At 44.8% G+C, this 17,422-nt stretch overlaps 2 protein-coding genes across 10 annotated transcripts in view; one reads left to right on the top strand and one right to left on the bottom strand.

Moving 5' to 3' along the window:
• LOC135898145 (microtubule-associated protein futsch-like) overlaps window positions 1-12,758 on the bottom strand; it is a 397,845-nt gene extending 385,087 nt beyond the window's left edge. Inside the window, exon 1 of one of the 4 annotated variants that reach the window (XM_065426913.1) lies at window positions 12,619-12,758. The gene's annotated coding sequence lies outside the window, so the exon portion shown is untranslated. The remainder of the gene's footprint in view (window positions 1-12,618) is intronic. The other 3 variants (XM_065426907.1, XM_065426915.1, XM_065426910.1) reach the window with 3 other exon arrangements.
• Window positions 1-17,422, top strand: part of LOC135898147 (glutamate receptor 1-like) — a 231,329-nt gene that overhangs the window by 175,614 nt on the left and 38,293 nt on the right. For all 6 annotated transcript variants that reach the window (XM_070535415.1, XM_065426921.2, XM_065426917.2 and 3 more), the window contains 5 exons: window positions 662-909; window positions 4,533-4,697; window positions 12,630-12,830; window positions 15,851-15,958; window positions 16,869-16,979. In XM_070535415.1, coding sequence (XP_070391516.1) covers window positions 662-909; window positions 4,533-4,697; window positions 12,630-12,830; window positions 15,851-15,958; window positions 16,869-16,979 — 833 coding nt within the window. The remainder of the gene's footprint in view (window positions 1-661; window positions 910-4,532; window positions 4,698-12,629; window positions 12,831-15,850; window positions 15,959-16,868; window positions 16,980-17,422) is intronic.

Here is a 17,422-nt window from a genome sequence, read left to right as displayed (position 1 = left end):
CTTCGACATTGAGCAACTGTTTCGGTCACCGTAAGGCATGAAGCCATCGTGAGAATACTTCCCGTTCCAGTTCCTATAGGTCTTTGTAACCCAAGGCCAAATGACCAACAAAATGGCTCAAGTTGACTTAAATGGAGGTCTTGAGTAGCACGGAAATTACAACAGCTGCCCTTCAATAGCACGAAAGACGAAACCAGTGCTAAGATGATGACAAAATAACACAAAAAAGAATTGAAGAGGTTCAAGTTACCGAAACCAGACAGATCAATACGAACCACCGCAATCGCGGACTTGGGAATATTTTTGATCGCCCGGAATCATTAAAGTGAGCCTCACGGGTGGCTCACGGGTTTCTTGTATACTCCCTTCCTTTGTAGGCATTTCCCTGCATAATATAGTCACGTTCTTTCGACGAATTGCCACACCAAAAACGATGCCTGTGTTGACCTTCCTTGCTGGTCTCCACGTCGTTTTCTCGACGCAAAAAATTTGGGCCCCTTTCCGACTGACTTAGCTCTTCTTTCTTGGAACGATCCATAGCGAACTCTGTTCCCCTTCTCTGCACGGTAGGCAATGACGATCTCAAAAGAAAAGAATCATACTAGGGGTTCGGGTGCAATAAAAGTTGTTCCTTTCTTTTTCTATCTGCCTTCCTCTGCAGGCCTGCTGAAGCTGCAGCAGATATTCCACATGACGGCGAACAAAAAGCTCGTGGTGCGCGTCGTGAGACGCTTCTTCAACGTATCCGACGCCAACTCTTTCCTGCACCAGATGGAGCTGAACGACCGCGAGTCGCGCAAGTACGTCGTTCTGGACAGCACTGCCGACGTGGCACGAGACATCATCATCAACCACGTGCGCGACCTGTACACTGGCCGGAGGAACTTCCACTTCCTCCTCACCAGCCTCGTGAGTAGCAGTGCATCCTACACTTCCCTGCGTTTCCTTCGGATTCCTTCTCTTTTTCTTTTGCGTATTAAACATGGGTTTAACATAATCATTGCCCTTTACCTCCCGAAACTTCGCAACGGGTTGGCGAATTCCTACATAGTAGCAGTTTGATCCGCTTAATATTGCTTTACATTCGATCAGTGACACAATAGACTGTATCATTTTCGTAGTGGTCTTAGGGGCTGCTGATTAATTCAGGATACCTAGAGTTCTTTACCATGCAAAATAAATCGACCTAAATCTAGAAAATTTGGTATATTATTACTCAAAGGTCGTACTTTGCCATGATTCCTTTGATATTGTATTATTTTAGGCATTAATCGCTGCTGCTCAAGAAGCCACACTCCCGCCATCACCATGATCAGCTGCTGAATGGAAAGAATTATGAGAAACAAAGAATTAAAAGAAAAAGAAATTACGAAATACTGCCCAGGTTCATAAAGAAACATGTGTGCTTTGTAAGGACGGCAGCTTTTAAAGAATGCGCGTTTACGCATGTTTATAGTTAAGCGGCGCTTTTTACTCTCAACAACGGTGAGAGCAACAATGGTTTGGATATTATCGTTATATTTCGTTAGATGTGAACTTAGTATCAATATAAACTGAAATTCAGCTCCACACTTCAAAATTTGCGTGTGGTGGCATGAAACCTGCTTGTGCATTTACGTATTGTTGGCTACAGTAAGGTTTATTTCGACCGATGTAGACCTTTGATCTCACATTACTATTTTTGAGAACGAGTAGCACAGTTTTCCTATAAAAATGTGAAAATAAGTAGGTCGTGGCGGGCACAAATACTCAAGCCATAGGGTGACTTATGAAGCGTAAAAAATATTAAGCCCACCATACTGAGCTGAAATATTAATCTGACATGGAAAATGAACCCGCCGTAGTCTTCTGCCTTTCGCAAACATCTCTAATTTTAGATGTGGCATCAATTATTCTTCGAAGGAGCGTACGAAAACAATACTGACTAGTACGACGTAGGAGGTATTCAAACAAGCATTAAAATTTTTTCAGTGCTTGACACTGATCTCACCAGAAACCTGTTTTCGATTACCTGCTTACTATCTATATTCTCAACTAGGATTAACAAATCCCACTGTCACAGACTCGTGGGACAACGCGGAATCGCCGCCCAAGTTTCTGCGAACCTAACGCTTTTTTTTCTTTTCGAGCAGGCACACTAATAATTTGAATTACCTGTAAATAAGACGCAGACGCAAAATTTAATAATTAGCCCGCATGTAACTCGGGACCCCGACCCAAATTTCTAATAACGTAAGCTCGGTGCAACATTTCGTTTTCGAAAGAGACCAGGAAACTGTGCGTATACCGCTTAATGCCACAATTATTTTACACAGATTACTTTGTGCCCGCACATCAGCCAGTTATACTTCTTCGAGGACAGCATTAATATTTGACGTGGTTTTCCGCGCGCACTTATAACGCTGGGGAACGCTTTCTGAAGTACCTTATTGCAAAGGCCGTCATTAAACCACAGACTTGAAACTTCCTCGAAAAATCAGCAACAGCGAAAAACTGCCTCCTTGCGCCAAGAATATTAACAAGATCCCTCGTTTAGTTCCCAGATAGCACTGTGGAATCTTTCTTGCACCTTGGAATATGCATGAAAATAAGAACATTGGCTTCAGTAATCATCTGCAAAGATGAATTCATAAACTACAGGAACTTTGGCTTCACATTATCCCTAGCATGCCTCGGATTCCCATTAAATGTCAACTTGGTGCTGGATTCATATATCCCAGGACACTGGGTAACAGTGCACATAACACTCGCATAAGGCTTAAATGTCAACTTGGTGCTGGATTCATATATCCCAGGACACTGGGTAACAGTGCACATAACACTCGCATAAGGCTTTCGAGAACTTGCTTAAGTAATTTATTGCTAAGACTGTATTCACGTGATGATATTCACACTTTTCCCACAGACTCGATGTTTCCTACCCCATTTTCTCAAAACGTAAACTCTGTAACACGCTCATTTCTTTCAGGACTTCGGGCCGCCATCCCGCGCGCATTCATAAAACACACTACTAACAGCTGAAGCACTTCTATGTGTCATTTCCGAGAAAAATGGTAATTAACCTACGCAGTTCAAACTTCGAATGTGCATCACCCACAACATACTACCCCAACATGCCAATTGAAGCTAACGTTTAGTTCTGGATAGCGGGCACCATGCCCAGGCAGTTTGTGGCGCTCCGGCCATCTGTCGAAGCAATGCACCTACGGAGGAATGGCAGCATTTTCATTAAAAAAAAGAAAAATCGTTATTCCAAAGATCGGCAAAGTTTCAACAACTTTCAATCGGGAACGCGGAACGGTACTCACTTCTAATAATATATGCATTTACGGTACTTTGTCATTACTTCCCTGCTGCGTTCGAGCAGTGTTTTGAAAAGCAGCAGATCTTCTGAAATATCATAATTACAGCGAAGTTGCATATGGCTTGCCGATTCGTTCGTCCGTCTGTCGGTCGCCTGTAGGCTGGAAACTCTTCCGGCGCAAACGCATGCGTATGCGCGATAGAAAAGAAGAGAGAGAGGCGCGCGATTAGCCAACAAAACCTAGATAGCACAAGACCTGTTTACTCCGATGCATGACCTCACGCTACCTGCCCTGAAATTTCCGTTGACAAGGCTGGCCTGATGAAAGCGGTGACGTCGAAATCACTCTTACCTATTAAGGAGTATCCCCATTAGATTCTATGGCAGTCGGACCAGGTAACATGACGTCAGAGATCAGAGTGAACAGGCCTTGTGCTATCAGGTGGTGTTGGATTAGCTGGGCTAGTAGTGACGTCGTTGCTCTCCGTCGCCACAAGACACGCTCGCAGCAGGTTCTCTCCGGCTCCGAAATGGGTAGGACACGCGTCATACGTATTCCTTCGGAGCAGGCAGCTTTCGATCAGCAATGCCGAGAGCAGAAATGGGCACGAGCTCGCCTACGGTGTGCCGATGTTGCAGCAAGGGCACAAAAACAGGCTCGTGCAGCCGAGCACAAGCAGGAAATGCGTACCGAGGATCCAGCGGCCTACCTAGCCGTCGTTTAATGAACCGCCGGGTTTAATCCAGTGATAAACACCGGGGCAGCACGTTCCAGCTTCGCTGGTACGCATCTGCGCGAAGTGCTTGGGCGGTGATATTCTTTAAATGCTACTGACCACGCGGTTGCATTGAGGCGAAGTTTGAGAGATGGCAGAAGGACCGATGTCCAATATTCCTGCGGAAGAACATTGTAGGCACTTCGTATAACATCTCTACTGAAGAGAACAAGCATCTAATAATTATTTGGAATTTTATCATATCCTAAATACTTCGAACCTTGAGTGCGCATTACCCCATAACGTGCCCCCTCCCCTTCCCCGCTATAGTATCAAAATATGAAAGTGGCGCCACATTTGGTTCCCGCAGAACAGCAGCCTCTTTGCAAGCGCTCCCTACAGCGCTTCTACATCTAAACAGACACGAACGCCTCTAAATAGGCTTTTCGGTAAGCGCTGTTGCATCATCTGCTCTTGTTTTACACGTGGTGTGTTTCCTTTTCACAATGCAGGTAATGGACGAGTACTTTAACAACCAAATCCTCGAACTCGGCGTTGTCAACGTCACCGGCTTTAGGATCATCCAGGTCAACAAAGACGAGTTCAAACAGTTTCACAAGCCTTGGGAAAAGCTAGACCACAGCAAATGGCCTGGAGCTGGAACACCCCATGTATCCGTAAGCATTGCGTTTTCTTGCTTAGTGGCTCCGGAAAAAAAAAACACCCCTCTTGCAAAGGTTTGATTCATTAGGATGGATTACCGTACGTTGGATTTCTTAGAGTGTGTGCCGCTATAATGCCGTCGTGTGGGCTGCCTGCCGCCATTACTGAGCAAGCACTTTGTGGCAACCCATTATTGCACTTCACCTGTCGTTTTTGGTTTCGCCACATAACAAAGACAACAAGGTATCTAATCTACTATCTCAGGCGCACCAGAATCTAAACCCGGGAACACATCGTCTTCTTACCTTAGTATATCTATGTGGGGCTAACTTTACGTTCGAGCACGTTTCATGTGTGACCAGTGTTGTGAGCTGTCTTTAGTGTATCTGCGTGGCCTTGCTTTATATTCCAGTGTGTCATGTGACCTATGTTGTGAGCACTTTAGTGCCCTTATGTAAACTTACTTCAAGTTCGACTTTTTTATTCTTCTTCATTTCCATTTTACAGTGCTGACTTCTCTCCTTTTTAGAACGCATCCATTTTTAGGTCAGAAGATAGTAGCGCAAGAGAACAGAAAATTGTGTGAGTTGGTGTTTTTCGCGGGGACCGCAAGCGCGAACGACGAAGACGAAGGAAGAACCACACAGTACGAGCGCTGAACTTCAACTGAAGCACAGTGTAAAATAATTTACACCCTTATTCACTGTTATGTGTGTAAGTTATTTTACAGTGCACTGTAGTCGAAGTTCAGCGCTCATCCTGAGTGGTTCTTCCTTGGTCCTCGTCGTTGGCGCTGCCGTTTACCACGAAGTAGGCGACGCCGCTATTAGACGCCGACATCTCCTAGACGTCAAAAAACGAAGAAAAAGAGCAAAAGAGATTGCCGTTCTAATGGCTCAACACAAACACGTGATAGTGCCTTCGCGTGTTCTTGCTAATGGACATTCACTAACATCGTTAATATCATTATTATTATGAATATTCTTATTTAGTTCCTGAATTCGTTGTCATGTAGCATTTTTTTGTGTGTGTATTTGTCGAAATTAATAAAATTGCCGAAAAAAACGTCTCTATTATGTGCGACGCTGAACTAAGAAGCGACAGAATTGGTTGATGTGGAGCCTTTCCCTGCGTTTTGGAGCGTCTGCATGATGCCTCGTACTGGTACTTTTCGACGTTCTTTGGTACATGTAAAGCTTTCTCGTAAATAACATCAAGATATGTGCGCCTCCAAAAGAAACCTAAGACGGTGAGCACATCTACGGTGAGCACATACTTCTGTGAAACTGGACGTTTTATCAAGGAAGTCACCACCGATTTTATTGAGAAGCATTACTGACAATAAAGAGTAGGACATGTAGTCGTACTACCTGGTTGAGGTTCGGAGGTACGCAGTTGCCAGAGCATAACAATCTAGCGTGAAGCAGAGAGAGAGAGAGAGAGAGAGAGAGAGATGAAGACGAAAGGCAGGGAAGGTAACCAGATATTAGCCTCCGGTTTGCTACTCTACACTGGGGTTGGGAGATAGGGGTTAGAAAGAGGACCGATAGGCAAGGGCTAAAAAAATGCACACACAGAGACACACATACAAAGGGCGTTCCAGTTAGAGACGCTCATAGCGTGAAACAAATAAGCATTACACAAACGCACAAAAAAGTAGCGAGACGAGTGCTAACTGACAACTGGGCAGCATGTTTTTATTGCACTGCTTCAGCCTTCCTCGACACGCATCCTAATATAAGTGCACAAGCGCTTCTCCAAACCAATCTGTCGGAATGCGGCTGGCAGCGGCGTACAGTCGAGCACGTGAACATGTCTTGAGTCGTAAAGTGCCGTCGCCGCGGGGACACAGTGTCTTGCGGGAAAAAAAAATAATTATTACAAATCGAGCGGCTGTCTCAAAAATGTTCGAATTCCACAGAGAACAATATCGCCGTCTATCTCGAAGCCGGAAATAGTTGCAACGATGAAATTCTGCGCACTAAGTCAGCCGCACTCACTGCAATCTTTCTCATTCGTACTGGGTACCTACTATTTTTATCGTCCTTCATTTCTATCCATGACGTTGATGCGTTGGCTAGGTCTGAAAAGCGAATGTCCCCTTTAGAGAGCGGAATCGGTACAGGATGAGGAGGTGAAGAAGCCAAAAGATAGACAAAAATTAATACGGCAAGTCGTCATGGCCGTCCAAGCTGACTAACACCCACTTCCACCAATCCACACTGCAACGATAGGATACAACGGAGATTCCGGAGATCTCGTTGCTCTTATTTGAGCAATGGGCATTACGAAAACTGCACCAACGCAGCAGTAGTATCTGTTGTGATAACGACCATGAGCATAATAAAGTAAAAAAACATTTGTATCACTGCTTAGTGACAGTGGCTATGATCAAATACGTCTTTATGTTTGTTGCGTTTGCAGTAGATTTATCCCCAGCTGTTATCAACTCGATTCCCTCACTGTAGTTTCTGCGAGGGACGACTGTACAACGCTTTCTGGGCTGCCGCCATAAAAGGGGTTCAGCGAAGGAGAAAATCCACTTGCTTCAGACAGAAATTCCAGTACAAGACAATGACCCGGGTAGCATTGGAGAAATTCTTCAAGCGTTCTAACATCCTGATTTCTGCTCAGCGATTCGCGCTTCTAGCACAGCCCGCCCAATTACAGTGCCAGTCTCCAGCATCAGCTCTGCTCATATTACCAATTTGTGCTCATTTTTCTTTTGTTTGACTCGTTTATTTCATTTAGAGCTTCAAAATTTATTGCGTGTCTTTCTGGATAACGTTTACTATTGTATAGAAGTGTCCCACAAATGAAAGTTACAATTATTGCGGTAGTATTTTCTTTTTTTTCGTTCCCATTGATACCTGAAGCTGCTAAAGAGACAACCGTCACACAGAAGGCGAAAGACAATCTACTCACAACAGCTGTGCATCAGAAGAGCTTAGCAAGTGTGATTTACTCCACAGTTCATCCCTTATGTCAACGTGTTTTCTGCGCTTTCATTTCGCGTTTCGTTACATAGCGAGATCGGGTACTTTAGATCTTTTTTGAACAGTATTAACTTTTCTAGCGCGCATTCTCCGATTCTTGTTGAAGCTATTCAGAGAAAGAATGTAGCGGACAAATATAACATCTAAACCTACATTCAACATCGGTTTAGAAAAAGAAAAGCGCATAAGTAAACGGTGCAAATACAAGCACGTAATTAAAAAGAATTGGCTGCGGCTTAGCTCAGCTAACCGGGGATATGCAAAGCAAAAGCTCGGTTTAGCCTTGTTAAGCCTTGGTTTCACATGGTTCACCTTTCATTTAGCTGTAATTATCATACTTCGGTATACAATTATCGTTAAGCCAGGTATGACGGCTGTGCCTAGGTCGGTGGTTAGGCATGACTGATTAGGCTTGGGTAGACACGCATCGTTCGGTGGTACGACACCTGTTGTACCACAGGGAAAGCGCATGTGCTAGACTTATAAAGAGACACCGCGAACATGCGCAACATCGAAGCACAGACGGACAGGGCACGAATGCGGTCTCTACATTGATCTCGATGGTGCGACGCCTGTTGAATTCCGGACCATCTCCGGTGAAGCTGCTCGCCGGGCGATATCCGCGGGGTGGTCAGACCCCGCTTGGCGACGACGGCTCAAAGCCTCCCGCTCCCGCGCAACGCTCAGGGACGACGGCCCAGCCTCGCTCTCATCCATGGCCAAGCTCGCACTGACTAGGCGAGCGCGGCGTTCCTCTTAAGCGGGAGACACACGGTCCGATTTGGTGTCCGATCCGGCAGCCGACGCGCCGGAACGGCAGCCGGAATCGAGGTGTTTTGCCGTGCCGGAGCGCCGGATCGGACGTCCGGCGTGCGCCAAACCGGGCAGATTTTCATCGTCTGACGCGTCCGACAACCGCACCGTCGTCTGGCCGCAGCCTATGACAGCGCGGCTGGCATGTGACGTTCCCTCCACGGAGGCGGCGCTGGCTGGCCGGTTTCTCGCAGTGTTTTTTTTTTTTTCCTTGCCTGCTGCAGTTTGTTTCCGACACGAAATAGTTACTAGTTCAGTAAAATTATCTCGACGTGTGCCTGTTATTCAAAGCAACGCCTAGTACACTAGGACTAGGCTACTGGCGAGATGAGGAGACGCGACGCGAGGGCATTTCGCGGGCAGACAGCCCACACCGACCGTCTGAGCGAGGCTGCTCGCTTTGCTTGCACGTTTGCCCTTCGCAACGACTGCGTCGAGTGAACCAATTGTATTTAATTACGGGCGACCTAAGTGTACAGTGTTAATTGTTTTGGCAAACATAAGCGCTCTTCGACGAGCTCGGGTTGGATCGTAAGCGCTGTCGGCCGCGCCGTCTGCCTAGCTAGGCCTACCGGCCCTATCGCTGGCTGTTAGCGGAGTCGTCAGTGGACGACGCGCCGTCGTGAAGTGTTCTGTCACTCGCAGGGGCATAACGTTATTGGCAGTGTTCGCGTAAAGCGGCGCAGTGTTGTGGAGAGTTGTTTATATTGCGTTTCTCGACGTGGCTCTGAAGTCCAGCTGGAGGGCTGGATCTGGGCGGAGCTTACGCGCCGCTCAATCTTTCGGATGCACGCACCGTGTGTCCCGAATCATCGTATGCCGCATGCCGGAGCATGCGGCGCCGCACGTCGGATCGGACGCCGAATCGTACCGTGTGTCTCCTGCTTTAGCCAGTAGCGCGGTGAGTCACGTGGTCAGGCGGCGACCCAGCTGCGGAGAGCGCATGCGCCAATCCGGCAGCGGTGGCATGGAGCTCAGCGCGGCGAGTCACGTGGTGCATTGCCAAATGAAGGTCAAATGAAGGTCAAATGAAGGTCAAATGAACGTAAAATTGCTGGCGACGGTGAAGCTCGGCTCGACGCGGTTAGTAAAGCTTCCGCATTAAAAAAAATCGGCAATTAAGTAGCCCTTCCTGTAACTGCTATGGTAACGTTACAAATGGACCTTGCCAATGCACTGCAAGAGTTTGAAATGGAGAAACGTGAAGTCATTGCTGAGTTCTCTGCAGCACTACAGCAGTGAGAATCGAGTGAACGGGGAACCGTCAACCTAACACGATGATACTTCTCATGCTACAGTATATACAGCCGGAATTCACACATTTCCATCGTCTCGCACTGTCGTTACCACTGCTTTCACAGCCACGAACCAATTTTGCATTCATCTGCACTGGCGCTGTACATTCAGAACTGCTGCTTCACGGAAAACACTTAGACCACCACTTATCATTCACTCGCCGATGCGCATGTCGCCTGTAAAATGAGGACAGTGGAAAGTGAACACTGTTGACCTTGGCCATAAAACGATGGTGGCCTTGTGACGACTTCGAAGCAGGACGCGAATGAGTGGCGACGCTGTGGTGCACACTTTGCCCGAGAAAATAGGTTACACGATTATTTCGTACAAAGCCGCACTTGAATAGGTTTGATTACATTCTGACATCCGTTACGACACATAACGTCTATAATCCGAAGAGCAGGAGCGTCCTTGCATACCTCACAACCAACGGCGTTCCCGAACGTGCTAGCTTCCATACCTATGATATATTAGACCGAAAATGGCATGTTTCTCAACTGCGGTCATGTTTCCATATTGCCCTGAACGCTCCTGGCTGCCCCAAAATATCTTCTACAGGCAAGATAAAAAAGCATCTTATACAGCAACAACACAAGCTGATCTAAGCACCTTTCATGCCCAATAAGGTATGGGACAAGTGACGTAAATAAGCAAGCGCCGAAGAAAATTCGCAAGTATGCTAATATATGCCCGGTTCGCACCTCCTCAGACGTGAAATACGAGTGCATGTGCCGCGAAGAAAAAAAGAAGAGCACACGCGAACGTCTTTTTGCTAACAGAAGATGTACTCGCTCATATATTATCGTTGCGCCCTTGATCACACCTGCCAAAGGAGGGCGCATTTACATGTAAATCCATCGCCTTCTGATAACGCCCACTTGCGCGTTACGAGAAAAATATGCCCAAAAAAGAAGGGTCTCGAATGCGTGTGATCCATTCCGCGCACCGCTGATGTATTGGGTGAATTTCCATTCAGAATATTTGCAGACACGTGCTTGTTTGAAGCCGCGGTACATCTCTTTGAAGTTTTGAGTAAAAGAAACAACGCTCGAGAGATGCGTACTTTATTGCGGTAGCGTTTCTGCACGTCTTTTTTGGGAGCTTCTAATGGACGGAAGCCTCGATGGACACGTCTGTGTGTCTTTGGGTATGAAGTACGCATACTGAATATGCATTATGGTCTGACTCAAACAGAATACTGCAGATACGTCAACATTCGAAAATGGCGCGACCTCCAATTTGAATATCCTTGGGATGTTGGGAAGGTATATGGACGAGCTTTGTGCATAGTTACCTTGGGAGCTTTTTTAGCAATTTTTTTATTATTAGGATTTTATTGAGATTTTTTTATCTGAATAGACTTCATATGTGCCACTGATGAGGTGAGTTCTGTAACTACCGTAGCCGTGACTGTCAGCTAGCTAACTACTACATATACTAACAGAACTGCAAGCACAGAAAGTTTCGAGCCAATTTGTTATACTCCAGCAGAATTTTATTGGGAGTTATAAATCTCGATGGTGGCGTATAGAATAAAAAAAATCAGAGTCATTCTAGGCTATGAAGGTGGATGACCAGCGGAGCTGTATATATGATGATAAATATGTAGGTAATGAAAGTGTAATGAAGACACATCACAATAAATTTCGTTCTCTCACGACTTTTTGTTGTTTCACTTAATTGCATACTCAATGCATTTTTTAGTTCTTAACCTTCTTTTGTTTGCTTTTTAGGATTTATTAGTTGGTCACCAAGGGGTCTATTGCTTTCTGATCGCTATGATACAAGGCCAGTGGCTCTGTAGCAACACTGGAAAGGTTCTAGGCCAATGTGAAGTCTACATACAACTGATGAAGCGTCCTGGGCGCACTGATGTTTGTTTAACATTCTATGCCGAACCTTCTCAAGAGAAACGCCACGAACCACTTTCCGTCTGGCCGAGACACGTTAATGTTCAAATCACCTACAATCACTAAAGAAGTGGATTCGGTAGGGCTCCTACAATCAAAGGTGCATACACGATTGGCGTTTGCGGCGCGATCTTCGTCCAAATTATGTGCCACCCGCTGCTACCACGCACATTCCCGCTTTTGTTCATGACGCGCTGTTCTTCCACAGTCCTCGCCGCACGCGGCCTACCCATTGCACGGGTGGAAGGGAATTGAGAAAGGTTACGTGGTTTGCCTACAGAGCCCGTGATGTAAAACAACAATCCATACTAAACAGTAGCTATTCCGGTTTTACTTCTTTCAGTACGATATCTTTTTTTTTATCAGAATACGTTTTGACACTTCTCGCGATTAAACACAGCTGGAGCATACCCAACGATACGCTTTTTGCTTTATGCTTTAGCTCTTTTATCTCTGCGGTGGCTACCATCTTTTATGGCTGCGCACACAAACGGCTAGAACCTAGCATAAAACAACTCTGCTGTAAAAAATCTAGAGATATCTATCCTATTTTCAGTAGCCACACGCTTACATAGTGATGATTTTATAGTGCTGTTATGATGCATATTTATTTATATAGAGGATTAATGTACGGGGAGTCAACATGATGACAACATACGCCACTGCCGCCGCGATGTGCGAAGTTGGCGCCATTCATCGCCGTGCCGTGGCGTGGCGAGGAAGCGAAGACGAGGCGAAGGGGAGAGGCAGCCATGGCGTGTAAGCGATGGCAAGTAAGGGTAGACAGTGGTTACAGGGGTATCGGCGTGGACACCGAAATAACAGTCATGGTTTGCAGCTTTTAATTAGAGCTGCTTACGCACACTTACTTGAGACAGCTGTTAGAGCAACAAAGTAATGGCTTCGCTTAAATTGCATACCTTTCTTGCAGGCGGACGTGGCGCTGATGCATGACGCAACAAAAGTGATCCTGGACACGTACAGCCGCTTGCTGAAGAACAAGTCGGACATCTTCCGCAACAACTTTCGCAGAGGGGAAGTGTACAACCGTGGAATGAAAGGCATCGACTGCCAAAGCTGGCCGGCCGTCACATGGGAGCACGGGAAGGCTATCGCCGAATTTCTGAGACAGGTGAGAGGCAACCGGTGACTTGACCTGCGGACGGCAGCAATGCGGAAGGAGCTATAGTTAGCTCGTCCTGCAGGCAAAATTCCCTAATCAGCCATATTGTCGGAGTCCGGTGCACTAACCTAGCTCCAAAACGCGTAACCTCTGCCTTTCCATAACTGCAAAAGAATTTACTTCGTCCAATAGTTCCTAGGTCGGCGTTACATTCCGAAAATGCTTTGTTGATTAAATTGAAACTCACAGTTATTACCCGTTATTGAATAAATCATGAACCGTAAACCATCAAACATTAGGGCTCTCTTCAGTGCAATTTTAGACACGAGCAATAGGGTTTTAAAATATAAATGTAATCCACTACGGTCTTTTAGGCTAGATATCTCAATTACGTACTGTACCCCGTGGCTGCAGGTGAGACATGGCGCTTACTGAAGACTTTCAAGCACTGGATTAAGAGCATTCATCCCTTGCCTCCTATTCGCGCAACGACCACTGGCAATTTGATTTTCCCAGATATCATAAACGCAGATCACCAGCTGTAGAGCTTGTCTTTGGTATCACGGCGCTTCACTGCACACACAGTGATCACTTTCTTCCTCTTTTCCTTTTTTCTATTTCCCCTTTCCCTTAACTCCAGTGTAGGGTAGCAAACAGGACGCTCGTCTGGTTGACCTCCCTGCCTTTGCTTTTTCTGCTATCTCTCTCTCTCTTTCTCTCTCTCTCTATGTATAGTTTAAGATTTACTTTAGCGCTCCGTGAGGTAAAATATATGTTCAGGGATGAATGAATATAAAATTTTATGGAGAGCACACCACAAATGGTTCAATGAGACTAGGAAAAGAAAAATTAGAAAAATTGGTATGCTTCTTCGACCATGTTCAGAAGTTTCCCTCAGGCTTTCATTTTCCTTCTTTAAAAAAAAGAAACTATGATATCGGTGTGTAGAAAATAACGACCTTCGTATCACTTTGGACTCTCAGCATGTCTTCGATAGGGCAAGTTAAACGCAGTTCTTCAAGAACCACGACAACTTCGCGTTTTCGTTTTCGTTTCGTTATTTAATTTGACAATTTGTCTCTGTGAATCGGCTGTAGACCTTCAAATTCACACTGTGCAATGTAAATCTGACAGAAAAAGAAGAAAATCACCGACGCCTTAAATCGCAAATTGCCATTATTTTCCTGGATCAGAACAGGATATAAATCTTGACAAAATGCTATTAAATATTGCGCGACGACTGAGTCTCTGAGGGTCAGTAACTGTTACCGTTAGTCACGCCCTCCCCTCCACGTTATATGCCCGTTGAAGTAATCACCTGTTAATTTAAAGTATGGGAGAGACATTTGCCCTACAGTGGGCGTAACCAGGCTGATGATGATGATGATGACAACGACGACGACGACGGCGACGATGATGACGATCATGACCATGATGATGAATTTGAACCGCCTCTCATACAGCCTTGCGTTGTAGCTGCATCTGTGCAACCTATCTCAATCTGCTGCCCGAAGCAGGCAAAATACATATAGCCCGATCTCTATCAGGAACAAGTTGAACAGAACATAAGATTAATGAAAACACGTACTACACTCGTTCATACACAGGGACCAAAATTCTCATGGCTTGCAATGATCTGACTTGGCCATGATTCTGCTTTTCTTTACCGGTGCTCTCATTTGGTGCTTCAGCGTATCTGCATCGGGAGAGAAATTGAAGTTTTTCTATTTTTTTCTTTTTTTGGCAACGTAAGAGCTTGCACGGCGTCATACCAGAGTAGCAAAAACACTAAACAAATTCTCGTTCAATATTTTTCTATCATTTATGGGTCTGCACAGCGAATATCGATAGGCATGCGACTAAACTTCGCCGCACACTACTATATAACTTCATTTGCAAATTGTTTATAACTATGTTTTTTTCTACTACGTTCACTTGCTCCGCCATGTACAAGCTGGCTATGGTATTTGAATTTAAGCATAAATAATAATAATAATATTTGGGGTTTTACGTGCCAAAACCACTTTCTGATTATGAGGCACGCCGTAGTGGAGGACTCCGGAAATTTTGACCACCTGGGGTTCTTTAACGTGCACCTAAATCTAAGCACACGGGTGTTTTCGCATTTCGCCCCCATCGAAATGCGGCCGCCGTGGCCGGGATTCGATCCCGCGACCTCGTGCTCAGCAGCCCAACACCATAGCCACTGAGAAACCACGGCGGGTAATTTAAACAAATAAATATACACTCTCTCTATTTTCCAGAAATGGTTGGTTCCTAAATAAAGGCATATGAACGCAAAAGCTGCTGAGAAGATGTTACTATGTCGCCTGGAAACGAGTCTTCCGTACGTAGGTAAAGTGAGACGGCCATTCAAAGTTGGGTGGGGAGAATTGCATGACTAAGCCTTGTATAATGAGAGCCGGAACGGTGTTTACCCTACACAAATGATTGCTGAGAGACTTCTGTCGTGTTTACTAACATTCACAAATGCTCTCAGACTGGAAGCTCCAGCTCTACAAATAGGCCAATAGAGAAGGAGAGAGAAATAGTAGAGAGGAGAGGCAAGGAGGTTAACAACCTACCCAATCTTGCATTGGGGGAAAGGGCATAGATGGATGAAAAGAGAGAGAAAGGGGAGAAAAGCATTGCGAATTAGGCCCCTGCGGCCGAATTACGAAGCGCTTTGTTCTTAAGTGCTTTTTCCCATTGGCTGGCATTGTTCGTTATTAACATGCCGTCACTACGATTGGCTGGCTTATGCTCGAATGAAGAGTTCTACCTCAGGTATTTTTTTGTGGAAAGGGGTGGCGCTGCTCCGAAAGTACTGCCTTCATGAAGATTCCTTTGTTGTTGTTTTCTTACTTTTTTGTTTTCATTGACATTTGTCGTGCCCCTTATTATAGGAACATATTATTATATTCGCGTTTCTTTCTCCTGAAACAATTCACCATTATTAAAGAAAGGTACCAGGGCTATTTGCAGTTATATGAGTCCCTGAAGATCAACGTTTTTGTATTCCTTTGCAGACGCACATAATTGGCCTTACAGGAAACATATCATTTGATGCACAAGGAAATCGTGTGAATTTTACTATCGACGTAGTTGAAATGACGATGAACAGTGAAATGGTGAAGGTAAGCCCATGTTTCTGTATTTTAAGCACCGTTCAAGTTTTCCGGTTTTTTTTTTCATATTAAAAAGCACACTTGTAGACTCATGATTTACTCATAAAAGGAGATGCTTAAAATGATCATATTGTATTATTACATGTTTATTTCATGTAGTTTTATTTCTTGTGTATACTTCATGTTTGTGCCCCCCCCCCCCCCCTATGCAGTACAGTCGCGTGAGGGCCCTTAGGGGTAATGTAAATAAAAATTAAAAAATAAAATACCATAGCCATACATGAGATTACATTTGAGTTAATATATTTGATAATATAGAAAACGCTGTACAACATGTGATTGTTTATTTAATATGCAGGAACAACATGAAGAAATCCGCAAATAAGAACAGTGTACATTAACACACACACAATAATGAACACTATCAGTGTGCTTGAATCGATGAGCAATGTAGTGGGCGCAACAAGGCATTTGGTACGATGTGCACATAAGCCTTCAGTCAAAAAGAAACAAGCGATTGAAGAAAACAATAGAATAAGCAAAGCATGAGCCAGTCACGAATGTCGGGACACTTGTACAACCAGTACACATATGGTGAGCAGGTATGCGCGGCAAATGTGAGGTAAATGAACTTTTATGTTAACCATGAACAGGAGGTCCCAATTCAGTTTTAACTATGGGACCTCCTTCTGTATACCACTATCTGTACATTATTTTTATGTAATAATACAAATTGATTGATTGATTGATTGATTGATTGATTGATTGATTGATTGATTGATTGATTGATTGATTGATTGATTGATTGATTGATTGATTGATTGATTGATTGATTGACAGGGCGTCCGTTTGTGACCTCTGCTTGGCGACCACCACCTCTAATGCGCTGATGATTATGAGGACATCTTTCTCTCCCTAGATTGCGGAGTGGAGTGACTCCTCTGGTTTACATCCTCATCCACCAAAGTACAAACGAGTAAAACAAGACAGTGAACTAGAAAACAAAACATATATTGTGACTAGCATTTTGGTAAGTCACGCTGTTCGTGTATTTTTTTTTATTTCCCAATTTACTTCAAAGCATATTCACGTTTTACAAATTCCACCACTTACTAAAGTGCACTGACAGCTGGCGAGATGGAAACAATCATTTAGCAGTAAGTTCTTGCGGTTTTCTTCAGGCACACCACACGTTGCTTTCGCCGCATTACTTAATGTACATATCTCTGTAGCTTTGAATAACGTCACCGGTGCATGCCTTAGTGCAGCAGAAAACTCGCAGTACAAGAGCAGTACAGTGAGAACGTGATGCGACGGTTTCACCTTCGAACTCAGGGCGAAGGCAGTGCTGTTTTAGGCGTGTAAATGGGCGAATAATAACCACATTGAATGAGCTTGATTACCAATTTTCATTTATAGTGCAAGAATAATTGCTATAATAAGATATCTGTAATATTCACGTAATTTCAATTC

Source organism: Dermacentor albipictus, chromosome 3 (genome assembly GCF_038994185.2).
Source record: "Dermacentor albipictus isolate Rhodes 1998 colony chromosome 3, USDA_Dalb.pri_finalv2, whole genome shotgun sequence".
NCBI classification, from domain to species: Eukaryota; Metazoa; Arthropoda; class Arachnida; order Ixodida; family Ixodidae; genus Dermacentor; species Dermacentor albipictus.
This window is presented reverse-complemented; position numbering and strand designations above follow the sequence as displayed.